This window comes from Sprattus sprattus, assembly GCF_963457725.1.
Source record: "Sprattus sprattus genome assembly, chromosome: 5".
NCBI classification, from domain to species: Eukaryota; Metazoa; Chordata; class Actinopteri; order Clupeiformes; family Clupeidae; genus Sprattus; species Sprattus sprattus.
The window spans coordinates 19855338-19882188 of record NC_137924.1 but is presented as its reverse complement, the minus strand read 5'-3'; the positions used below and the strand labels follow the sequence as shown (position 1 = coordinate 19882188).

Below are 26851 nucleotides of genomic sequence, written 5' to 3'. Positions count from 1 at the left end.
ACTTTTTCGAAAACTTGAATCCCTCCCAACTAGCTCAAGTCCAGACTGAATCTCCCAGACCAAACATTTTGTGGGCGGAGTTCAGGCTGGTATCCAGGCTACCGCACCTCCTCAACCCTCATCTTGAACACCGGCACCCTACAGGGCTGTAAACTGAGTCCTCTCCTACGACTGCACACCTCTACATGGTTGATTGTGATGCAGCGAAATTGAGTAAATCACATCAATTGCAAATTGTCATGATCAAAACCAACTATAAAACTATCCTTGGCCAAGTGGCAATAACAGAAGTCAGCTTAATGTAAAAATACAGCATTGCTTTGATGGGGAACTCTGCATGTCGTGTGTCAGTTTTATGCCGTGTGCCATGTTTATGGTATGAAGTGCACCCCTTGACAGTTCAAGGTGACTGTGAAAGAGAGTGTGCCAAGCCGTTTGCCTGACTACTGCCAAACTATGTCTCCCCTGTTCCTGCACTGAATGTGGGGTTGGCAGAGCCTGTACCTACCTGTGGGGGAGGCAGATAACGAAAGGTCATCGGGACATTTAATCTTTCATAGGTAATTCAGCCAGAAGACCCCATTATTTCAACCGTAGCTGCAAATGTAATATCATTTTGAAAATATGGTAGATCTGCACTGTGACTTAACATTCTCCCACTTCTCATGGTCAACATTGTGCAGCCCCTCGAGAGGACAGGGGGGCACTTTCTGTGTGCTCCTGCTCAAACAGCCCCAGTGGTACTGAAAGACTGAAACATTAACATGTCAACAATCTCCTGGATAACAGCCATAGTATCCAGGGCAGCTGTTTTGCCAAGCCCCACCATTGTGTGATTTAGCAGTGGTGCATTGTGCGCTATTCCTGTATCATTCTTTGTATTATATCATGGTAAACGTATTTGACCTTAGCAACCATCTGACCAGTCAAACAGCCACTAATAGTGGCTAGTTAGTTTTATGAGGTAATGGAAAAACCCATATTATGATCTAGGATTTTCTGTCTGCCCTCCACATATCACGTACCATTATAAATACCACTTTACAAACAACAGAGGGTTTAAATAGACCCGCTGGATAAAATATCCTGCAGTAGGCTACTTGGGAAAGAAAATATTTAAGGTCACTTATCGCCATTCCAAGGCATGTTTTCAGTTAACAGAGGCTCATCCACCTTAAGCCAGCCAATTACAAACCATCAAGGAGCAGACGGAGTCAGACATTCACATCACCGTGTTATAACATCAAATAGCCAGCGAACTCCTACCAGGGAGGTGCGCAGAAGTCATGTTCCGGGAAAGGACTTTCTTTGTCCCCCTGTTTTGGAAGACCTGCTGCACCAGTTTTGGAGAGGTCTGCAGGATAACCTCCCGGCCCGAGAGGAACTGAACAAAATACTAGAGTTCCAGAGTGATGAACTTCGCTGGACTCCACTGAGTTCACATGGTGGGTTGATTTGGCTGCCATTAAATTAGTTTGCTTCCTGCTACATAGTGAGTATTGGATGGGAGTCTCATGAACAAGGAAAATGATTAAAAAACATTTTTTTTACTCGTATGTCAAATACCTTTGGCTAATGTCATTTGGACAGAAGGAGTAAATAATGCAGCGGTGAAAGATTGGAAATCACAGAAAGAATGAGTGAGGACAGAAGTGTTCATAATCAAATCTTTCTCTAAATTCTTATGCAATTTAGTATTCAATTTTTGTCACTCCGTAAGAATTAAAGCAGTGAATATGTTCTGTTACTACTATGAATATACCACTACTACAACATCATTTTTGCAATGTTCATGACATAAGCATTAAAATTGTCAGCGAATGGTGCAATAATGACACATTGCTCAAAGACATCCTTTTTCTCCACGTTTTTAGCAGTGATTCTGATGCCTCATCACTGTCACCCCTAAGCAGTAGCACACAGCGTGTTTCCATCCATCAGTTGGCTGCTGTCCCACAATGTCTGCATGACAATATCATGTGAGACCCACTGGGTATGTGTACATTACAGCGGGAGGCACTACCTGTCATGCTAATGGTCTTTATTTAGTGCCAAAGGGGTGTGAGGGGAGAGAAAGCCTCCTAAACCACCTGGATATGTCATTGAACTTCCCTTGAGAAATAATGTATAATATCTTTGTTGGGCTGGAATTCATTGCACTCTAATCCCCTGCTATCTGAGTTGTTATTACAAATATTGATGAATGACCTTTTAATAGTTTGGAAGCTGACATTAGGACCTTAGAAAAGTGTTTGTGCAGCATTTGCTGAGGATTAAACTTGAAGTGCATTAGACAGTGCTGAATCTTGCATTAGTGTCCAAATACTAAAAGGCCTACTGGCCAAATGAGGACACGGAGAGTTGTCTCTGTTGCTTAGGAAACAGCCTTCTAATAAAACAGAATATGAATCTTCCTATTGACACCCTCATTTTTACCAACATGGTCTTCTGTGCTCCTTCAGTGTTTGGGCTGAAGTCTGAATCAATCTATTTGTTATGGCTAAAATAAATGCTTTATAAAAATATGTGTTTTATTCTTTCAATAAATACGTAATTTATTTGATGAAATAGCGTGTATCTTTGACAAGCTACATATATGACACAAAAAGTTTGCCTTAATGTTTTTGCATGTCTGATTGTGATGGCTTAGGGGGTGTTTGCACTTGTATTTCATTGATGGTGCTAAATATGGAATGGGTGACCTAGGATTTACTTATAGAGAGCAAAAGTTCAACCTATTTATGGCTGTAGACAATAGTAAACTGAGACTGAGCAGAGGAAAACCTTGTGCCCGCTAGTGGGCCCTGTATATATATACTCCCTCTCCCAGACGACACAGCTGCTTGGAGGCGAGAAGGGGAGATGCTGAGGACACTGCGCTTGGAGAACCTCTGTCCTACTGTGCGTCTGGACCGATGGCTAGACCTCCCTGAGAAGCAAGAGCACAGGTTGGAGGAGCGAGATGTGCGCTCTGTGCGTCTCTATAAGGCGGTGGTCATGGGAGACTTGATAGAGCTGAGCAGACTCCTGCGCAAAAGCTATGTGGATGTTGATGTGTTTTACAATCTCAGTGAGAAGTTGGAGTGGCAGGCAAGAGCAGAAAATCCCTTTGGTCCATCAGGTAATACACCTATGTGAAATGTACCTGGTTATGTTGTTTCCCTTGATGTTTTGATTGCAGAAGTCATTTTTAAAAGAAGATCAGATTAAATAAAACACCCTGAGTGGGACACACATATGATGTGATGAAATCTGGATTTGAAGTTGGTTGTGGTTGTTTGAAAGTCAATATGTTTGTACTGCCTTATTATAAGGAATATTAATATTTGTCAATTTGACCTTCCTCTGTCTATTCATGCTACTGTAAACCACTGATGAACTTGAGTGATGATGTTATGATCACTCTCCAAACAAGTCTGTTTCCTTCTAATATTATTTTCTAATATTCTCTTTCATAAATGTTTATTCTTGTGAGACAACCTGTTAAATGCCACGTTTGCAGTACGCCCATACTGTATATTTATAACACTGAGACACTTCACATATTTATGTCCTGTCCTCACTTGTTATTGTTTTCCTAAGCAAAGGTGGAATGGAGTTCACACTTAATCTCTGTAGCTCTCTGTGCAGCTTCACAAGCCAAAAACATTGCCACGGCATTCCAGACAGTGATTCTGGTGGCCACTTTCGTTGCTCTCAATCCTGCCCATCGAGAGAGGAGCACATTCTTTTCCCAGACCAGCTGTTGCTGGGTTTACTCTGCCTGTCTTTCTCTTTGACATGAGGCGCAGATAGCTTAACCAAGGCCCGTATTTCAGCTGGCTTCTAGGTGGGTCTTAATGGTTCACTGTAAAGTAGTTTTGGCGCCAGTTTAACCAAGAGGCTCATGACATGCTTCATCCCTCCAACTATAAGCCTGACAGAAAGCCTAAGCTTACAGGGCTTGGGATGAACCCCAAATATGGTTAGTTACCCCAGCACCCATGAGGTGCCAAGTTTTTCTCTTCTTTGTACAGAAAACAAATCGCAGAAACTGATAAAGGAGATGGAATAGGTGAAGAGCAAAATGCCCCTTCCATACAGGGCACAAGACACCAAGAAGAGCAAAGTGATTCCAATGGTGAAAAAAAGAAGCAAGAATATGAAATACATGAGTCATAATGTAAAAAGCAGATTGTGTTATATTGTAGGAATAAACATATAATACACACTGTGTATAAAAAAAGCTTACACCTGATACATGTAATGCAACAACTATTCATAACCAGCAGTTTGCTGGACCAGATTAGGGGAAAAAACTATGTGTTGTCATGGGCACCGTGAAGCCTCACAGGAGTGTTGTATTGGTGTTGTGACATTTCTTGGTCTTTCTCATTGTTTTCTACAGGTCTGTGGTCTCTTGAGTACAAGCGGGAGCTGACCAGTCCACTGTGCATTGCAGCAGCGCAGGGCTACAGTGACTGCCTGCAGTACCTCCTGGAGCATGGAGCCCGTCCCAACCTGGTGGCCGGGGGTCGGACAGCGCTGCACGAGGCGTGCATCAACAGCACCACAGAGTGTGTCGAGCTGCTACTGGCACACGGGGCCAACCCTAACCTGCTCGACGAAGATGGCCTGTCACCCTTGCACTTGTGCAAAAATCCACAGTCACTCCGGTAACAGTTCAACATGTGTCATAGTAATAGATAATTCACGGAGCATGACCGCAAATGTAATCCGGATAGCATTCTGTGACGCATCTCAGAATTCTACTGAAAAGTAAAGTGAGCCTCTATTGCCAATCAGTGGTTGATAAGGAAACTGGTACATGTTGCAAATGTATGTTAAAACATGTCATTCTCCAACAAAATATTTGGTCACATATGTCACAAAGAGAGAGTGTTTCACTGTGAAAGAAAGGTGGAGATTAAGACTACACACACATCACTGAGGAATTGTTTGAAGAAGCCTAAGAGCCTAATCTCAACAACCGCTCTGCAGTAAACAGAACAGGGTGGGGATGGCTTGGCCATATGGCTTAACTATTTATTAGACAGGCTGACAAGGCTCTTTTGTTTATGGCAATAACAAGCTTCCTAAATCACTTCAAAGCTGGTGAGTTCTAGGACACGTGTTTTGTAATAAAGCTCTACTTGCTTCAGTTCCACAATATCATCCAGCAGAAATGAAGATTTCAACTCTAACAATCAAAACTTTTTTTCTCCACAATTTGCACCCCTCTGTTTCATTTATTTGGATCCTACTGTAATCTCCCATCATGTGTCCTAAGATGAAAGCTGGTGCTAAACCAACTCTCATTGTAGCTGTGCCAAGCTCCTGGTACGACATGGTGCCAAGATCAACACCCTTAGCGAGGAGGATGAGATGCCCCTGCAGGTGGCAGCCAGGCAAGGCCTGCACCAACACGTCCAGCTGTACCTGCGCTACGGTGCCCAGGTGAACCACCAGAACTGCTCTGGGGAAACAGCACTCTGCGCCTCGTGCGGTGAGGCCTGCTACGACACCGAAGAAGAACAGGAGAGCTCCCTCGAGGTGTGCCGTCTTTTGCTGAAGTACAGGGCGGACGTAAACAAGGCAGACAAGGAGCGGCGAACCCCTCTGCACAAAGCCGCGCGGAACGTGCAGTATCGCCTGGTGGAGCTGCTCCTGGAGCATGGAGCTGAGATGAATGCACTCGACTACAACGGGTGCTCTCCCCTGTCTAACGTGCTGCAGGTTGCTAAGATGAAGCAGACGTACCAGCCACATACTGTGGTTCAGATGTTGCTCAACCACGGTTCCATTAAGGTGTGGCCGGCAGTCCTGCTCAAGGTGTGTTGGCCATAGCAAATTTATGTCTTAGTTACTTTACAGAGAATAAAACACCAGTAGTTTGTGTAAGGAATGTCTCCAGATTTTTCAAATTATTTGTCCAACTAATATTTCATTGTAGCATTCTCATACTCAGTTAAGACATTAGAAAGTACCCATAGCCCCTTAGTTGAATTTTCACACCTAAATTAAATTGAATTAAATAACCAATGACTGAGGTAAAGTGTTCGGAATATCAGATACACAGAACTGCTCATGTTCAGATTTAATCTTTATAAATGCAGGTTTTGATTTACACGTTTCCTTGACTAACCTTTATGCAAGTTCCATTCACTGGTTATGAAATAATTTGTTCAATTTTACTCTAGGTCCTATCTTCTTGTGCATCAGCACCAAAAACTGTGGAGATCATGTTCAACTCCTATGATATGGTGCCTGTTACGTACAAATGGAGCAAGGCCTTTCCAGAGGAAGCAAAGCAGGTCGGTCTCTTTTTTATTGTCTCTATTGATTGTGTTAGTCGGTGCTACACAGAACAAAGGATCAAAGAAGTTAGTGCTCAATTCCCGTACAGGCAATATAACCACCAAGTGAAATATGATCTCTTCTGGAAGTTACAACACTTTGTGTTTCCTACTTCATTGTAATAATTGACTGTGGAGCTGAACACAATGGCTTTCATTTCATGTTTTCCCTACAGATGCACCAAACCTTTTATGCGTCCTTGTTTGCTCTTGAAAACAAACCACGCAGCCTTCAGCATCTCTGTCGGTTGGTGTTGCGGAAGCATTGTGGGGAAGACTGTCACACCCTCCTTCCTCAGCTGCCCATTCCAAACCTACTGAAGAACTATCTCCTGCTGGAACCTGAGGGTATTCTTTATTAGGCAGGATAGGAGCCTGATGACAGAGGGAGTTGTGTGTTGCAAATAAGGGGTATTTGTCTAATATAGAGCTGACTAGGTGAAAAAAATTGAATGTTTTCCTTTTCTCCTGATGCAGTTAGTTAGTTAGATTAAAGGTAGTGTCAATACAATGTTTGTGAACGTATTTTTGAAAGTCAAAAGCCAAACAAATACACTCTCCCCCCCAGAGGTAGTCCCAGAGTCCAGCCCCTGCAAAACTTCCTTGACTCAGTTGTGTGACTGACATGCAGATCATTGCCTGGACGTGGTAGGCCTCAGCCAGACATGTTCCCCAGTGTTCTGTGTTGACATGGCTGACACTACATTTGACTTGGATATTGGATATATTTATTGTGTGTGAACTGATGTGTAGGCCTTATATAGTATATTTGTGTTGGCCACTTTATGGTTGAGTTAAATCATTGTATCAGTGTCTTTGTAAATACTTTTCATAAAAGCAATATTTCCCACGTACCGGGTCAACTGTGTTCTATACAATGTCTGAGGATTAACCTTGCTTGCTGATATGCAGTGTACATTATTAACCCCATTTGTTAAATCCACAAACACAATGAATTAGTCTTTGAAAAATGTCGTTTAGGTGGCAGGTGCTTGGAGGTCTTGTGTGAACAATCTTAGTTTTGTAAATATTAGGTTATATTGAGTGCGTGTAAATTTAACAAGCGTGACAAATTCCATTCCTACTTCAGTGGACATCCCCATGCACTTCACATCAAAAAGTGTTGTGTGCAGAACCTCCAAACCACAAGCTCTACTTAACATTGCTAGCAAGCATTGCTCTCATCAGATTAATGAAGAGCAGGTCCCCGAAGTGAGGGATTTTAACTCTTTAACTCTGTTGCTCTCACCCTGTGGTTCTCACCGTAAGAACTGTGACACTAAACTCTTTGTGTCAGAATCAATATCACTGTCCCTGCCAGCAACATTTCACAGTCATGACTAAGCAGACCGTGGTCAGAGGTCAGGCTCCTCCTCCTTACACCGAGAGGGAAGTAAATATGAAACCTGTCCCTGCTAGCCTGTCCAGGAGTTGTGGAAGACTGAGACCATCCAATTGAAATGAAAGCACCTGTTTAATATAACAACAACTTTATCGTAGGCAACAGGCTAAGCTGGTTAAAAAAATATTCCCCTTTAAATAGTTAATGAATAGAATATTGTGAAAAGCACAATATTTATAAACTGTGTTATCACTTTAACAAAACCTTAAAATCTAGGTCAATGAATAGCAAAATATCATACATTTCAAAATCTGACAAAAAAGAGTACATTCAGTCCTCTTATCAGAGGTGTGTAAGAATAAGACAAGCTCATTTTTGCTCACATCACTTCAAATGTCAGATTCCAAGTTTTCTAACTGTGTGGCTACACTGGCCAATTTGATACTCTCTCCATCTGAAATGTACGCTGAGCTTGCTCCGACACCACTGTCACCCTGTGATGTGGCGGATGTCTGATCTTTCTTTAGAGTTCCATCGTGTGTAGAATTCTGTTGGTTTCTTGACTTTGGCACAAGTGGATGCATTGAGGACTTAGCTGACCAGGGTTTAGACAGAGCCCTGCGGTTCACGTGCTCCATGGGAGGGCGACACAGGAGCACCTGGAGGAATGTCTTGCGAAACTGGTTCGAGGACAAGTTGTAGAGGAAGGGGTTGATCACAGAGCTAAGGTAGAAGAAGATGTCGGCCACCGGGTGGAGAGTCACGTAGCTGCTTAAATATGCATATGTCCATGTGCTCTTCGGGTGGACTGCGGTCATGAGGCGTCGGACCTGGTTTGGGATCCAACAGATGATCAGTGAGACCACTATCAAGCCTGTAAGGAAGTGAGAAAAAAAGCGAGATATATATATATAGTTCAGATATAGCCAAGGTCTGAGCAAGCCACGGAGCAGAGAGGTAATAGGGCGAGCACTAACATTATGCTAAATGAATACATGTAAAGGTTAGAAGGATACTGGAGCTGCAAAGCACACTATGGAAAGCACCTTGGTTTAACTCAGCTTGGATAGCACAGAATGAATATCTGTCAATAATCATCTTCTAAAACAATTACACAAAGGGGATTAACACTGATGATTACATTTGTCAAGTGATTTTTTTTTACTACAACAGAAGAGTTTGAACAACTGTTAATCTGACATGTTTCCTTTAGAACTTTACAATACTCAAAATGTCTTGGGCCAGTTATATCTCATCAACCATGTGTTGGGTTAGTTTGCTGGTTAGTGGTTTTGAACCATTTTCAACATTCAGAATTATGCACAGCACATTGCAGTCATCAAGTAGTTAGGTACAGGGGGTGTTATTTCATGTTTATGTCTCAATGTTTGTGCTACATGGTTTACTGGGCCATAAAAACACACCTCTGTTACAATAACAAATCATTAACATAACTTTAATAACACAAAGTTTTTTCAGGTCTGAACTCGTTCAACAGCACTTAATGGCTCGAACGAGATAAGAGATCTTTATGCCTCCTGTGCCATGTCCTGAGCCCAAAACCAAAGTAATGATGTGCTTGCCTACTCTGATAGATTTTTTTTTATTGGAAAGTGAATCTAAAAAAGCTGTCGATCAATGTTTATATATGGTAGCAGATGTTTTTATATAGGAACTTTATAACTTTATTTAGGAACTTTATAAAACACAAAAGGAAAACATTTAAACAATAACTTGGAACGGAATGCAGAAAGACATTGCTTTTGGTCAAGGTTCAGGTGTTCAAAGTTTGGTCCAGGTGTTCAAGTTAATTAACATAAACATAGCTCGCAACCTCCCACTTTCATTCCCCATTCAAGCAAGATACTAGTCACTGTTGCTCTTGCAGTTTACGTACATCTACACGTTCGACTGCACCAAATAGCTTGCAGTTTGTTCGCAGAATAAAACGGCACCAGTCACCAAAGAAAATGGAGCTAATCTGTTCTGCTCCCACAACTCGCACCGCAGCATGAGCCAAAATGCCAGCTTTAACATTTAGCAATTCAGCAAAGATGTACCGGTAAGCAATTTTTTTCCAGGACCTAGCTCCGAGGTTGCAAATGTGTTCCATTAGACAAATTAAAATTATTTATTTTAAATATATATCATGTTACGCATGTTTAGACATTAAGCATCCTAGGCCAAAATGAATTCTCCAGAATGGACGTGAGACATTCTATATTGATGTGGACAAAAACATTACTTTGTCATGGAATGTAAGTGAGCTAAACACTTTTTTCAAATTCATCAACATAAACTTAGCTCACTACCTCCCATTTCATTCCTCAATCATGCAGGATATAAGTCACTGCTTTAGTTTTATGCACATATACAGGCTACCTACAGTCACCAATAGCAGTAGTTCATAGAATCTAATTGAGTTAAACACTTTCTTATTTTACAGGCTCCAAATCAAATACCCTGAATTACCATAAGACAGTCAGCTCAAAGACATGTGGCTAGGGAATATTAAAATCATTTTTACAAGTCATCAACGAATGTAGAAGAAGCTGTGTATTACTTGTAAAAGCGCTCATGGCGATCTTGCCATTGACATACATTGTAATCTTGTCTGACACATTCAGTTTAAAGGCATCGCATGACAGTGTATTGATTATCTTTAACCAAACATTTCACTGTTAACTTCAGCCAATGCCTTCTTTATTGAAGCAGTGTTTCCGCCAGCCGTTTTGCCATCAAAATAAGGTCTTATTCCTGTAGTAGGCAAGCTCTTCCCTTAGGTATCAAAATGAGTAATTTCTGCTTGTCTTATGCTGACAAATACTCCAGGCCACCCAGCACCTCACTCAACATTAAGTAAATCTTAGAGTAGACACAAAGCAGACACTGTTAAAGAAGGAGCATCACCACTTGACTAATGTACAGTCTGGAGTGCTTTGGACAGATCTTCAACAGATGATGACACCACAGTGTCTGGCTAGTTCTTGTAATGGTAAACATCAGAGCTGGGTCTGTCAAAAAATCAGTTGATTGTAATTGGAAACTGCTCCTACTCACGTGTACATACGAATCTCGACTTAAAACTCAAAGAAATTTAGCCATACTTGCAAATAAATTCTAGTTACCTTTCCTCTGTCTCCCTCACACTAAAATACTCACGGTATAGCTGTTGAAAAAAAAGACTTACACAATAACATCCATTCATTTAAGGGTTACAGAGCTTTATACATACCCAGAAATATAATAGTCTGCTTCCTGGCAGTTTTGACCTGTTCACTTTCATTCCTGGTCACGTTCCCTGCAGCCTCCCTGATCGTTTTGATCATGCCCCAGCACATGAACGCCACTAGGGCGAGCACCACGATGTATACCACAAAGGCCACGCACATGCTGGTTCTGTACATGATCCAGTGCTCGGACAGGTTGGTGCAGAAGGTCAGGTTTTGAACAGGTAGACCGCCTCTCTCTCTAACAAGGCCCTCCGTTCCGGTGGCGACAAGCAGCGGCAGGGCCACCAGCACCGAGGCCAGCCACGCAAATAGGATGAGGTAGGTCGTGCGCCTCCCCGAAAGAGTTTTGTAGCGAAACGGGTAGCAAATGGCCACAAAGCGCTCAAGGCTCATCGTGGCCACGTTTAGGAGAGTGGCGTAACTGCATGTCTCAAACAAAAAGTTGTAGATCTTGCAAGAGGCATCCCCCGATGCAGATGAGAAGGGGTACCAGGTGGCACTGTAGAGCTCTACTGGCATCCCGATGAGCAGAACTAGCAGGTCCGAACACGCCAGGCTAACCATGTGGTTTGTCACGTTCTTCTGCAGGTACCCCTTGCGCCTCAGAAGGTTTGTTGCCTGGATGGTCACACTGTTGCCGATAATGCCCAGTAGTAACATGACGATGTAGACCACTGTGAGAACAACTTTCACTGGAGTGGCAGCCTCAAGATCTCTCCAGTTTGGTTGGTCTTCGTCCATGATTTCAAGTACACAGCAACCTTATGATACTAAAATGTATTATAACCCTTTGAGGAAATTCTCTGACAGAGAACAAAGCTGTCAGGGTAGCTCTGAAAGCTGTGGGTTTCAGCGTAACGCAACAGGAAACAACAGAGGAAACATTGACAGTCAACCTACGCACTCAATCTGATACCAAGCAAACCAGAAAAAACTAAGGTCAAATAAAGTTTAACCCTACATCTACCTCAAACCCCTGAATGCAGTCGGCCACTTCACCATCTGGCCCCCCAAAATCCACTGGTATAAATCACGGCTCGTCCCAAAGCGAAGGTGGCCATGGCTTCTCTGCCTCTGATTCATTCCTCTATCTCAGATTGTGCTGGTTAATGATCTATCCTGCTCAGGGACCAGAGGCCACGCTGCTCTGATATCACCAGAGGCTCTAGAGTGAACTCTGTGGGCTCCCCCTCTTGCTAAAAGGTGCAGTCTGCCGCGGAGCCAAGCGTGGGTGGAACGCTGATGTCACATGACTTCTGATCTAAACAGTGGTGAGGCGTGTTCAGAGCTCAATGGAGTAAGTGAGAGACAGAGGCACAGCCTCAAGTGTCACCTTGAGATCAACAAGTGGAGAGGGATTGGGAGTGGCAGCGGCAGCCAAGGGAAATGGTAACTGAAGATACAGACACAATCAAATTGAGTTGCGCAATGTATGCACACAGGCACACACACACACACACACACATGCGCACACACACACTGAAAGATGGAACCATACACACAAGCAGTGTCGTTGTCTTACACTAACTTGTTGTAACTTTTTGTCTTTCTTATTCTTTTTCTAGCACTTGGTTGGTCCAGAGTGAAAGGAAGGCATACAAAAGGATCTAATTAATCTATAAAAATGTTTCGTAAATAGTGATACCACAACAGTGAGGTGCAGAGGACTCTTTAACTTGTTCATTTAGAGATACTGACAAAGTGACTACAAAACCTCTGACAGGCAGTTCAATATATGAATCAGTTGGTAGTTGGCTATTAAAAGCTGAATCATTAATGAAACATAGCAATGACAGAAAGTCTATTTATACACAAAACATGGAAAGGAAGGAACATTGTAAATAAATACAATTTAGACATTTGAGTGTCAATTCACACAAATCAAATTGGCTTGCAAAATTCACTTTTAGTAACATGTTTCATTTTTTTTTTTTTTATCGGAGAACAGAGGGAGAGGGAAGAGTAAACATATAGGAGATGGATGAGTGTGAGAGTCGGAAAGCACTCACAAAACACCAGCCTTGAGACTTTGTTTAGATGACGTCTTGAAGTTGACTGAACATTTGTCTATTGAGTAACAAGTTAATTTACAACTTTCAGTCGGCCTCTATTTCTTGTCAATTTTCTTAAACGGTAGAAAGACATTTTGTCCATGACATAATTGAGGCCTACATCTCACAATAAGATTGCACTATGTGTTGCATAGACTCCAAACCATAAAATCGAATTTATTTGAGCTTTGAGAGTAGTCCATTGGATGGCCATAATGATAATGATGTGCAGTAAAGGACTGTTGCAGGTAGGGCAGTGGCACATTTTTAATGAGGCATATGGCATATGAGTTATCACAGATCAGATGTTTAGTAGGTTAATATTTGGTCACAGCCAAAGGTTGTTTATTAGGTGAACTATTTAGTATATGGACCATAATTGTTGACTTCAGTATATGGTCTTCCTTGTTGGCTCTACCTCCCTGTTCTTCTGTTCCAATAAAAGAGTATCTCTAATACTTCATCATTTCACATGATGCCATTGTACAACCTTTAGGCTTACTTGTGGATGTTAAAGCATTTTAACCGCAGTGATCACAGTTATCATTAATATTGTAATTGAAGAAGTGTCTATCTTTCAAAATCTACCCTTTTCCCCCCTTCCAAACTTTTTTCATCCGTTTTGCCGAATGAATCAAATACTTCAAATGCTGACATATGACTGTGTTGGACAAGATGTAAAATACATGGGCTGTGATGAGGTAAAACATGAATTTGGCTGAATATCTTGATGGGCAAGTTTAATTTCTTTACTTTCAGAGGTAACTAAGGAGGTAAAGGAACTGAACCTCTATACCAGGAATCAAGAGCTTCACTCAAGCACCACTTGCATAATGAAAAAAATTAGTGTTCAAGATAAATAGGTAATTAGCAACAAAAGAATAAATATGAATTCAAGCAACAGGCAAGTTCATATTTGAGAATTTTAATATCTTATGAATGCACATCCAGACAGGTCTGTTCATGAAATTGCTTTCTGCTGTAATAATGAGTGCACAGTTCAGTCCAACAAGCATAGAAAACACACAGACAGACAAACACAAACAGCAAAAAGGCAACCTTGAAAATAGACAAAAACAGTAATCAACAACACAGGCGTGGAAAAAAAATGAAATCAAAAACCCTGAAAAAGCTCATTTAGTGTCATGTTGATAGTGTTTCTCTGGATTCGCTGTATGCATTAATTATCTTGTAAAATTCCTTCAGCATCATTTAACCATATGCAAAACCCCTTCACATTCAAATCTGACAATACAAAAATAACAATAAGGAGTGAATTTTGATCATATCACTTTCAAGACTCAGTATCAGCTAATGAGAACAGATGAGACAAAGACCAGCACATTATTGAACAGCAGCACGCACCCACACTGCCTTTTCCTTTGTCACCATGCAATATGCCTTTTGGCAAATGTGCTCATTGGTTGAAAATCTCTCACTGGCTAAAACATGTTATCTCAACAGATTTTTTCTTTCAAGATAAATGGCAACCCAAATTTTCGTCAGAAAAAAATGAATCACCAAGGCCAACACATTTTTTAAACATTATCCGTCTCGATCATCCAATCTAGTCTTCACAATGTGAGCAAGTTGGGATGAATTCCCACAGATCTGATATTCACAAACAACAATCATCGAGTGGACCTATGGCAATTACATTGACACAACAGGCAGTTCAGTTCATTAGGTGATTGCGTGCTACACTCAAACCAGCTCATTTGTCTCAATAAAACACATTCTCTGAAATGCTTCATCATTGTATATAATGCCATTGCACAGCCTACAGCCTAACCTGAATTTTTTGAGCATGTTAAAGTAAAGTCTGATCATGATACAGACAGAAGAAACACACTTGGTACACATTTTAATGTCAGGGCACATAGAGGTAGACAGCAGCCATACTCAGTCAGAACATAAGAGATTATGTATGTATGTGTTGGTGCACTACCAAGACTAGTACACACTGTGGAACATTGTGTGATAAATATCTAACTCATTTTATTACAATTACACTACCTCTCTTTCAGCCATTTTGTACCGTTTAAAACTGTGAAATTACACAATTGCGCTCTGTGATTTCAAAGAAGCTAACATATTGTTCAATGAACTGGAAATCATATGTAAAGCAAGCGTATGTCAACACTATTCATATTGTGACAAAAAACAAACAAACTAAAAAAGGCACACTGACAGCATCTTGTCAGTGACCTATTCATTCAAAAGCCACATATCTCAGGTAATGGAAAGTATGGTTTTGTTAGTGTAGCTTGTTGATAGCGCTGTAAGGTCAGTTACATAGTGGTGAGAAAGATTAGCTTCCATTCAATACATTCAGCTCTCAGAAGGAAGACCACATAGGATGGTCATTTAATAAAGAAAAAAAACGCACAAACAAACACATGGTCAGAGGAGATGTTTGTACCTCTGAGAATTATCTCATTCCAGTCAAAAAAAAGTCCACAACAATATTTTCATATTGTTCCACACGACACTATTTAAACTATGTACTATATATTTAAAAACTTACAAATGAGACTGAGTGAAGAACTGAATAAAGCTCTTCAATAGAAAAATAAAAAATGAGGCACTAAGGTGCTTAGAGTTTTGTTTGGCCAATCAACGATTGTCACATCACTGCATTCATTGAAATAGTCTATCTAGAAAGATTCAAGAAGAAAAAAAAGAAACAAGTAAAGTTCTGAAGGAAACATGAAAACACAGAATCTGATGCAGATTAGGTAGTAGGCGGATGTAGTCAAAGGGTGAGAGGAGAAACAGACTACTACACGATGAATCACTGGCATATTTTAGATTAGAGTAATGTGTTTGAGGCTTTTTCTGCTTAGATTTGGTCAGATGTTCCAAAATGTGATTACACTTGCCATAAACAAATGCTTTTGGGCGGAACTCATTCTCTACTCCCCTGCAATGTGCTTGTGGCCTCTTTAACCAGTGCTGGTCCAGCTACATACATATACATATACAAATGAAAGGAAGAGGTCCATATGGCAGTGGACACTGAGTGTTCAATCATCAGATGACTAGTGCTATTTAGACAGTTCTGTGTTGTTTCCTCCTGTGGAGGAGTAATGGGGTTCCTTTGGATAGTTCTCCTTATCTCTACAACTCATTCCTTCCTGCTGATAGCTGTCTTGTGTAATATCAAAGAGGTAAGTCATCTTGAAAGGAAACAAAAAGAAGATAAAGACTCACAGTACTGTAGGTTGGTTCTGACCACACCATTAAAGTTTTGCAAGGAGTCTCCAAGTTTTCTAAAAGAGCTTCATCTCTAACCTTCATTAATGTTACCATGACATTATGACATTCTATTAAAGAAGAAATCAGAAGGGTGGGAAAGGGGTTTCTACCTGAGAAGTGTTGGGCAACACTCTAGCAGTATTTTACTGTTTCACATGTAGAAGAAATACAAATTTGATGGAGCAGTCCCCTCCAGGATCTTGCAAGTGTTTGTTGTGATTACTGTGGCCTAAAGGGACTGAATTTGTTGTGGGAATTTTTGGCGGGAACTCCTAAAAACTGTGATACTACTTGGATCTTGCAAGGGTTTCTTGTGAATGTTGTGGCCAAAAGTACAATAGTGAATATCCTAGGGGAATTTGAAATTGCAGTGATTTTGAAATGAAAATCACAAAAAAATGCAGAAATTCCATGACTTGAGTGAGTGAAAAAATGGCAACCCGCAATTGCGGGAAATCCCTGAATTTTCATGAATTTGTGAAAACACAAGATTGCAAAATCCCGGAGGGCCTGATTGAGGAAATATAAACTAAAAAAGGACCAAAACTTTGAGTAAACAATGAGGCCATATCAGTAAGGTACAGGGGACTTTCGGGGCAACTGGCAACAATCAAAGTCTGCAGCACATGAACTAAAGCCAATTTGATAATTTTGCTAATTTAATACCATGAGCAACATCCTAAGTGCAAACATGGGTGGGTCAGCGCAATGCTCCCACACACTAAACGATAGCTTTAGTTAATGCACGACGGAATTTGCTGGCTGCTTTACTCGTTGCTCATCAATTAGGGGCCTTTATCTTGCTCAGAAAGAGATACTGAGGAAGTGGCTACAAAACCACTGGTATATGAATCATTGGTAGTGGGCTATGTAGAGCGGAAACAAGTTTCTCTCCAAGAGCTCTAGTGTCAATCAGCTTGAGAGAGGCTGTGAAGAGGAATAAGGCTCTCAGTTTGCTCGCTGTCTTCAGACAATCTGGAATAATAATAATACAGAAATTAAACAAACCCATGAAGTAAAAAACAAAGGGCCACATTTTAACAGGGTGTTTAGCCTGCGTTTTTCTGGTCAACATCTAAACCTTAAACACTTATTGTTATGTGTATGTGCACAGCTAAACAGCGATAATGAGACGACAGTTTAGCTGTCCATTTCTAACTTGGCTAATTGCACGATGATCAAGTGTTCAAAATGAATCACCTGCTGCATGCCCTCATTCTATTGGGTTGAACATTGTACTTCAGTGATTTTATCCTTTATAAATTGTATAATTGTATCAATTTTATAAGACTCAGAAGCATGTTTCTTTTGAAAATCCTATATCGCATCATGAAATGTATATCACTAAACCCTTCGAGCGGATTGCTTCTACCGGTGAACATTGAATTCCCAAAGATTTGAGGTTAAAGTGAACAGAGGACACAAGCAGGGCAAGTTATACCAAATGTTGTATTTTGTGTAACCCTCTGTCCCTCTGTTAAAATGTCTTATATGTTTTGGTGGGGATACTTTAGTTTCTGACACATCATGACTTTGTTTTACCATTCCTATTTGTTTCAATATTATTTTTGATAAGGACATTTCCTACAAATCTTTATTTAATTTAACTTGATTGACAAATAAATAAAAAAATTATAATAATCAAACCACAGTATGAATCAGTATTTTTATCTCTGAGTAGGAAGTCTATTTACCTTTGAAAGCGTTTCTTGCGGCAGATGAAGGCAAACATCCTCCTCAGGCCCACGGTCACTGGGTCCCAGTTATTGTAGTGGCATAAGAGAGTGGCAGTGAAGAAGGATAGGAACACAGGAATACTCCCCACAAAGAACATCCAGGAGAAATGCACCTGCCCATGGAGAACCATTCATAAAGAAGCACACATCCATCCTTAACAGTTAGCACATTAGTCACAGGCTCAGTCTGAACCACTATATAAATATGAAGCCACTGGTCAGAGTTGACTGTCTAGTTTTACAATCTCTTCCACCCAAAGGGTAGAGATTAGGAGGCATAATGCCTGGGTAATAACTGCAACACAATTTGTAACACATTTGAAATAAGGAAACCCAGAGCGACCATTTTGCAGAACTTGGTCAACAGGTTCAAAAGCTCTTTAGTGGCAAGTCTTGTTTTAGATTTTTCTTGAAGCCAATTACCAGTACACTAACTGGGGGTAGGGAAGTGATGTCTGTAGTTTTCAAACTTGCTTTGGTAACAGTGTGGCTGTCTGCAAAAAGAGCTGCTGGGGCTGAACGAAGTGGTCTTCTCTAGGAACATTCTTTAACCAGTACATAACTAACACCACATCCTGATAGCTACATCATGTGCAACTGTTAGGAACTATTATAGAAACAAAGAGTAATGCTTGTGGTTCATATTTCACGTCAACATCCAAACCACAGGGTCCTTAAATAGCCTGTAATACCATTCATTGAGGACATCTCCAATCTGAGGCTACTCTCCAATCTGAGCCTACTTGGTGGCCTATACCCGTTGGTTGGTTTGAGGATATAAAAGTAATATTACTTTATCAAATCAATATTAAGTGTTTACTATTACTTTTATTTGAAGTCAGCAGGAAACAAATAATACAAATTAAATTAAATTCTGCCTCATCAACCATAGTGCTTACCTTCTGCATACACATATCTGTTATGATGGACAGTGGTATTGTGAGACTCAAGGCTAAAGTTCCTATCAGAGAGGACGTCAGAAAGCACCCCCTGCAGTGAGAAAGAAATAGCACATATGAGTTTCACAATCCAACAAACACATCTGCTCCTAATGATAAGACAATTAATTGAAACAAAATGGTCATCTTCTTCTTCCTTGCGTGTATGTTAATCATAATTTCCACACTCATTTTGCGCACATTGTCATGGTGGCAGGAAGTTTAAACTTTAAACTTTAAAGCAGCATTATGGGCAGCAACAGCCCAGTCACTGGCACTGATAAACGCTTGCTAACATGCTAACTGATGTCTTTTGGTGATATTGCTCTGTGAAGGCTTTTCTTACTTTTCGCACAGTGTTCCGACCTGAACAACAAAACTACATAGCACATGTAGCCTAGTGTGACTTTAAAGCCTTTGATAGATACATGAGTCTAGGACAAGATATGAACAAAACTTGTCGTTACCATTAAGATGAATGTAAATACAATATACCACTGGAACTGTGTTGGTCCATGGCTACCTCAAAAACAAATAAATGTCTGCATTAACACAGCTCTAAAATTTAAAAACACTCACCACAGCCAGAGGAACTCTGAGAGCACAGTACCAATCAAGCCATTGATGAGGATATAGGTGCACACCAAGTTGCTGGGCAGCTCGAAGGCCTCAAAGCCAGTGTAGTGCAACAGGAGGAAGCCTGGCCAGAGGAACAGGATGTTGAAAAGCCCCAGAAAACCTGCAGAAACACGGGGACAGAGAGAGATAAAACAGAAATTAAGTTGATTGAAGTGAAATTAAATTGGTCGAACCAGCATTTCTGTTTAACAGTCTTACAAGAAATACATTCATGTTGTGACAAACATAATGTATTGTGCACGCACTAACAGAGCATAGCTAATTGTTACAATGCAGTTGGTGGTCCTTTTTGCTTATACTAAGTAAATCGCCAGGTTCACTCACCAAAAAACATGGGAATGTCCATTTTTCCTTCTCGATCAACTTTCCTTTTGATCATGACAATGTAAACAGCATATAACGCCGCCCCTGCCAAGGACCAGAGGGACCCTGCACAAAAATTAGGAGGAGATCACCACATTTTACACAGGAGCATCTATAAAATATGAACTCAGATCTGATTAAGTACACCTAAAACTAACCTAAAATGAACAATAACATTAAAAAATGAATAACAAATCAAATCTGATTAATAAAATGCAAATGTACAAACAAAGATCATCCAGATCATAAAAAACACATTAATGATTGTTCCTTTCAGTGAGCTCGGTGACTTAACCTTACATGAAGACAATTCAGAAACATCATGGAAGTGTATCAAGAAAATGATCATAATTACCAATAGTGCCTTTTCCGCTGTCGATGCTTGAGACGCTGACAAGTGCCACTCCTCCCATGCTGAAAAACAGCAATACTAATGCATGAGGGTCTTTACGGAAGTTGGATGTGGGCAGTAAAAATGTCATTTCAAGGAAAGAAAGAGCTGTAAAAAGTCCCTAAAGTCATACATTTCCAATTGTATCCTTTTGATTATCTTTCAGATTCCTTCATCCCCCAGCCCCAATTCTTTATTATTGTTAGAATTTTATTCATGTGCAAATCTTATGTTAAATCTGCTAACTGAAAACGCCAAATTATTTTACCCCTTGGGAAACCCTGTAGCAATGATGCTGGGGCTTAGCATAGTTCACCTGGGATACACATCTATCCTTAGCCTTCTCTCCTGTGTGAATCTTAAATTCAACCACACAAACATACCTAACTGCTAACATTTACACACATAACAGTTTTAGCTCAAGAATGTTACAGCACAATTATGTACAATACTTGACATGAACATTTGGAAGAAAACGTATTATAACGGAAGAAAGACCATAATTACCTCAGAGCTACAGCTAAGAGCTTGGAGAGTGTGAATCGGTCACTGCTACTGCTAGGGAATATGGCTGCCAAGATCAGAGTGAAGAGACCTGTAAAGACAACACAGGTCAGAATGTCCGTGCTCACACATGAAGACCTCACACACATACTGCAGTTACCTAAACACACTGAAACAAAACTCACATTCTGTTTACAATATATCACAAAATGTTCACATTACGGCAAGATCTAGTTGGTACTATTTCTAATACCAAATCCTGTAATTCAGAGCATTACCACCAGGTAAACTCAGGGATGGATGCCTCCTTATAGTTATTTGCACATAATGTGTCTAAAAGGAGATTGAAACGCAGTTTTTGGACGTATAGAAAAAAGAATAATTACCAGAAGTAGAAGACAAAATGTTCACAATGGCGACCTCTGTTTCTGAGAGCGCTTGTTGATAAGAAAAGTTGGCTAGGAACCACTGTGGAAATTTGAGAGGGAGGAAAATTAGATGTGATCAGATGCAAGTCAAGATGAAGACATGCAAATAAAGACTTGAAAAGCAGAGTAAATCATTAAAAACAAGTTTCCCCACAAGGCAAATCCATCACTGAGCAGTAAAACTGTAGCGATAATTAACCAAAACATAGTACTTTTTTATGGGGTAAAGCGAGGGATTGGAGATTGTTGGCTGATGTTGGTAGACAACTTCGAGTTCCAGTGTATTGTAGTGACTGCTATGAGACCAGACATGGTGTTGTATTCTGAGCACTGTTTGTTTTTTAGTCAACAATTCCCTTTTGAAGATGCGAGGAAGCATTTGAAAGGATGAAGCTAAACTGAAAGCAGAAGCGAGGCAACAAGATTGGCAAGCACACTTAGGACCAATGGAGATTGGTGTTAGAGGCTTTGTCGCTAAAATCAACCAGAACACTAATTGGATTTAGTTTTTTGAGGATGATCACTCAAAGGAGCTGTAAATGAGTTGTCTGAGGCTGAGAGGCAAACTACTTGGGGTCGTGAATTAATCTGATCTAAAACCGAGATAAGTGAAATCTTGTCTAGGTGCATCCTGAGGTGTATCTGTTGATGTCTCCTGTAGTGGTATGTGTTCTAACCCATCATGTGTATGGATTGGAAGTTGTGGGAAGTCCCCAACCAATAGCACAACATATTTAACTTCTGTTCCTGTGTATAACTAAAATTACACCATTAGATTTGCAATATGCATTGCACCGCCTAACATGTCTGACACTACCACACTACTTGAGATGCTTACAGACAGGTACGCCGACAACTCACCACAAAGCAGACAAAGAAGCTGATTTTAGCCACTTCAGACACTGTCAGTTTGCCTGCAGTCTTGAGCAGAGACTCCTGGTCCTTGCAGGCAGTGAAGGACATGCGTGAGAACTTGGCCTCCAGCGCCTGGTTTGGGGGAAGCTGTCGCACCTCCATGATGTTGCTGAAGCGGACTCTCTGCTTCTTTGGGACTTGGGCTGATGAACAATGACAGGAAGTGGACTAAATATTTCCCCAAAGACCAAACCCTCCCCATCTTTATTGAACTTTGAATTGTATTGCCTTGTTGCAGGTCATAAGCCTGACAGAGGAAGTCCTATGTTGTGGATTGATCAACACACAACTTTCTCTTGCACTTAATACAGCTAATTCCTAAAATAATTTCTCCAAACCAGTCTTCATCTACACATCTACTCCTTCTTCTAGTGTTTCGATTCCCAGGGTTTTTCCTCGCCTCATTGGTCCCCTTGTACACACGATCAGAGAGGTAAGAGTCAATGTCCATGCCTATGCCTAGCCTTACCTGCCCAGGTCTAGTCTGACTCTAGAGTGCTTATCCAGTACATGAGGTTGAAAAAGGGTGCGCTGTGAAAATAGTGACTCACAAACTTCACAGTCAGAACTGGCAGTGGTGACATATTCCAAGGGAGAATCCTGAAACTTCACTGGAACATAGAGGGATTCACTCTGAAAGACACAGACAAGTGCTTTAATATCCCCAGCAAATTTGAAACAGTGTATTATAACTCTATAATAGGAGAACAAACATATTAGAGGTAAAAGGTCATAAATGAAGAACTATTACAAAGACTACATTACTACTACAGAAATTCCACCTTTCATTGGTTATAAGGGGGACTTACCAAAGTGTTGCTATAACCATTCTCAGCAATAAATGGGGTAAGACATTCTTCAGCATCCGTGAACTGTCAAAAAAAAATACATATTTACTCATAGTTTCATAGCATACTCTAATAACACTATTCTCAAAGGTCTCCAAATCCACTGTTTGGAAAGAACAAAACAAAAACTAACATGCCCTCTTCAGGCAACAACTTTCCATTACAGTATGAATGAGTTTAACACATTAGCTTTATAAGCATGACTAATCAGATCGAAGAGGGGAAAACGAGTTTCACTGAAAAGATTTAAATGCCTAGTTTCTTAGAATATCAGAAAACACTGTATAGCCAGAGCTCAGCTGTGACATTAAAATCAAGATAATTATTACTTTTCTAAATGGTCCAGTTTTGAAAATGAAAAATGCTTTTGGAAATTTTAAAAAGGGTCCTGCTTGAGAAGTCAGTGAAGGTTTGGTGGCATTACCATCTCCATACCATTTTAAATCTTTTCACTATTGGCTGTAAATGCAAGAGAAAATCTACTGGACCAATCTATTCTTAAACTATTTCAAAACAATATGTCTAAATGAAAGCTGAACTTGTGAGATATGATTTGGCAGCTCCAGGCCAATTGTGAAGGTCTAAAGAACGCTGAATTTAACACACAATCACACTTTTGGAGGTTGGGAACTACTCTATGTCAGTGGTTAAAGTATTTACAGTTAATTTTAAAAGCATCAGCACTCCTGTTAGGTGCCTTCAACATGTCAAACTGAATTCAGTTTTCACGTCACAGAATTTCAATACATTTATATATATATGATACATCGGAGAATGGTTCCGAACTACAGTTTGGGTGCGTCATGGCTGCTTTCTATCTCCGCCACTTTCAGTGTCTTCCCGGAGAAAATTATGACCAACATCCCTTTAAGGGACGACATCGACAGGCTGGCAGGACAAGAACAAGAACTAAAGGACCTGGTGGAACACTTGGATATAAATATAGAATATAAATATAGAATGGAAATCGGTGCAGAGAAAACCAAACTGATTACAAACTGTCCCCAAGGTGTCACAAAACAAGGAACTAATCATCAAGAACCAAAGACTGAAAACAGTGTTGCAGTTTAAGCACCTTGGCGCTATAATATCAGGGGATGGATCCTAACCAGAAATTGTGGCAAGGATAGCCCAAACCATAGCAGCACTTGCCAGACTTACACCAACATGGAGAGATAAGAATATCACTCTCAGATCTCAACTCAGGCTCATGCATGCAATGGGACATCTCAATCTTCCTCTACGCGTGTGACACATGGACGCTCATAGCCAAGCTAGAAAAGAAAGTTCAGGCCATGGAAATGCGATGCTTCAGAAAGGTCTTGGGCATCAGCTACAGACATCATATGACCAACAAGGCAAAGGATTATAATACAGCATACAGTGCAGTATGAAGAACTCCTGGCAATAGTCAGAAGAAGGAAATTACAATGGTACGGCTACATCATAAGATCATCAGGGTTGGCAAAGACCTCCAGAGCAAAGTGTAAAGAACAAGAAGAGGCAGACAAAAGATAAAATGGGTGGATCAGAGAATGGACAGCGGCAGTTTTTTCCAGGTCCAGAAATGTCCAGGAAACCATCAGAAATGAACAGAGCTGGCCAGACATGCGTCTGCTGTGGTCTCCCGACTGGCCAAAGGATTATGAGACTCGTAGTAGTTGTAGATGATATATTAAGTTGCTTTTAGAGAGATGCTACTCACAAGTGCTGGGTGCTGTCGGCGGAAGCCTCCATTACACTGCTGCTTCCAAGGTCTCCACACCAGGAAACCCAGGAGGTACAGGACAAACATGGATGTCTTTGCAAACGTGCTGAAAAAAGGCTTGTTGTAGTCCTCCTGTTTGAATATATACTACCAAACAAAACATGGTTGTTTCAGCTCCCTGAGCAAAATATACTGACATTTCAAAAGCATTTACATTTTCTTTTGTGCAGTTTATAGTGTATGTTACATATTGTCACTAACAAATCAATTCAGTCAAGTCAGTGGCCAGGATGGACTATAATGGTCTGAAACACAATTCTAAACAAATAATGACAACAGAAATCCAGTTTACAGATAGCACCTAAGACTTACCGATGTCAGTTCAGAAGAGGCGACCCAGATCACATCCACCAGGAGAAGGATCACCACACCAAGCACCAAACGCCTCTTCTGGTTAACCACGCTACCCTGGGAGCCCATCTGGTTCACCATAATCCCCCAAATCATCTGAAGGCTGTTCAATCACAATGCGCATCAGCACACAGATGCACAGGTAAAGTTAGGCAAACATTTTGTATGTGAAAGGGAGACAATATGACCATGACAAGTAGGCCAATTACTTAATACTGCTTCCGGTGGTTTTAGTATCTGTTGACAGTATAAAATATATTGTACACTGGCGCTAGTCACCACATCTTCGCTTGGTTAGGCTAAGGAGGGCAATCGAAAATGTCAAAGTAGCTGGGACAAGAACTGTATAGTTATAACGGCAAGATTACGGTTTACTGTCCTAACTCATATCGGAAAAATGTTTTCTTGCGATTTACTACTCATCACCAAAACTGACTGAAGCAAATAAGCTAAACAAATATAGTTAGTAAGTTAGCCTGCTCGTTGCTTTCCTTAGCTATTTGAGATAGTTTATGGGTTTAAACGGGATGAAAAGGCTACTTGAACGAACAGATCAAAATGGTATCTTTAGCAGCTTCACGGTAGGAAGGAAACGTAATCCGCTAATTTTCATGTTTTTGTCAGATAAGTAGTTAGCTAAGTAAGGCTAGGTATGCTAAAAACAATCACATCAGTGAAGCTTTTCTCAAATACAGCTTCAAGCGACACTTTAGCTAGATGCAATAATCGCCAGACTTACCAGACACGTCTCCTTCATGGATGGGATGAGTTTACCTCCATATATTCATACGTTATAATTATTTATTCAACAACTGATTGTTTCCAGTTGATAGAGATGCTATGTAAAAACTTCGATTTGGTGTTTGGATTTTTTTCTCTCATGTGACTTCACTTAACTAACAGGATTGTGGGTATTGTAGTGCTTCTTTTGGCTCCTGTTTTACACAGGCTTGTCGTGGAAACTACAGATCACACAGTTCACAAATCGTCACTTTGTCTACAACCTTTAACCCCCGACCTCAACTGGTCAGCCGGTGCTGAACATTGACATATATGTCTATGGTGCTAAATACAAGACGAGTGCATCGGGGCTCTGTGGAGTTAGTAGGCTACCCAACCTATAGGAAAACAGAACAGGCAACGTGCTAGATAAGCACTTTAGTGTATGACAGGGGAGTGAGAGATATAGACTATGATCTGTGGTAGGGTTATGTTTGCTGTTTACCACAATGTTTCTGTCTAATGTAGCACAGAGCATTTTTTGTTATCTGTGTATTATAGCCTATACATTTGACACGGTGATAAAAGGGTCATGCCTACCTGCAGGCTGGTAAAGGCTAATGAAAGCGTTGGGACGATGGTGATTGATAGTTTAAGTAGCATTTTAAAAAGTCTGATACCAAACTCTCAATTTCAAAATTTGAACAAACAGTGCCTAGGTAATATACACAAGAATGCCTGGGGGTAAACGGGTCTAAATAAATATTATATATGAATGTATATCCATCTATCCAAGTGACTACATTTATTGATTTAATAATAACATTTCTCCTTTGATATTTCCCTGATGTGTTCACTTTCTCTAAACAGTTTGTCCATTTAAACCTGTGTTCATCACCATCTTTAAGGTGGAGTAACATCAATCAACTTGATTTTGGATTACATGATTTACGGATCACTTGTCAAGAACAAGGACCACATTTATGTGATGATATTCATTCAGAACTGAAATGAAATATTTAATATAGTGA

General features: G+C 40.5%; 3 protein-coding genes across 4 annotated transcripts; 1 reads left to right on the top strand and 2 right to left on the bottom strand.

Moving 5' to 3' along the window:
• Positions 1–1084: 1084 nt before the first annotated feature.
• Positions 1085–7179, top strand: asb18 (ankyrin repeat and SOCS box containing 18). Of its 2 annotated transcripts, none has more exons than XM_080839564.1 (5): positions 1085–1445; positions 4388–4655; positions 5304–5811; positions 6180–6293; positions 6512–7179. In XM_080839564.1, exons 1-5 carry the CDS (start codon positions 1145–1147, stop codon positions 6695–6697), a joined length of 1377 nt encoding a protein of 458 aa, XP_080695690.1. In that variant the 5' UTR covers positions 1085–1144; the 3' UTR covers positions 6698–7179. The 2 variants fall into 2 exon arrangements, with proteins under 2 accessions (XP_080695690.1, XP_080695691.1); XM_080839565.1 differs by lacking the exon at positions 1085–1445 and adding an exon at positions 2577–3121.
• An 887-nt stretch (positions 7180–8066) lies between these two features.
• gpr39 (G protein-coupled receptor 39) lies at positions 8067–11651 on the bottom strand (the record flags this gene model as incomplete). Its single annotated transcript, XM_080838762.1, has 2 exons — positions 8067–8551; positions 10913–11651. 2 exons carry the CDS (start codon positions 11649–11651, stop codon positions 8067–8069), a joined length of 1224 nt encoding a protein of 407 aa, XP_080694888.1.
• Positions 11652–16249: 4598 nt separating this feature from the next.
• Positions 16250–25956, bottom strand: LOC308365921 (solute carrier family 35 member F5-like). Its single transcript, XM_080839554.1, has 14 exons — positions 25840–25956; positions 25062–25203; positions 24687–24836; positions 22943–23005; positions 22685–22766; positions 22080–22276; positions 21177–21258; positions 20794–20881; positions 20251–20309; positions 19857–19961; positions 19473–19632; positions 18855–18945; positions 17914–18068; positions 16250–17194 (listed from the first exon to the last, which is right to left on the bottom strand). The coding sequence occupies exons 2-14, from the start codon at positions 25194–25196 to the stop codon at positions 17128–17130; spliced, it is 1434 nt and encodes a 477-aa protein (XP_080695680.1). The 5' UTR covers positions 25197–25203; positions 25840–25956; the 3' UTR covers positions 16250–17127.
• Between the last annotated feature and the right edge of the window lie 895 nt (positions 25957–26851).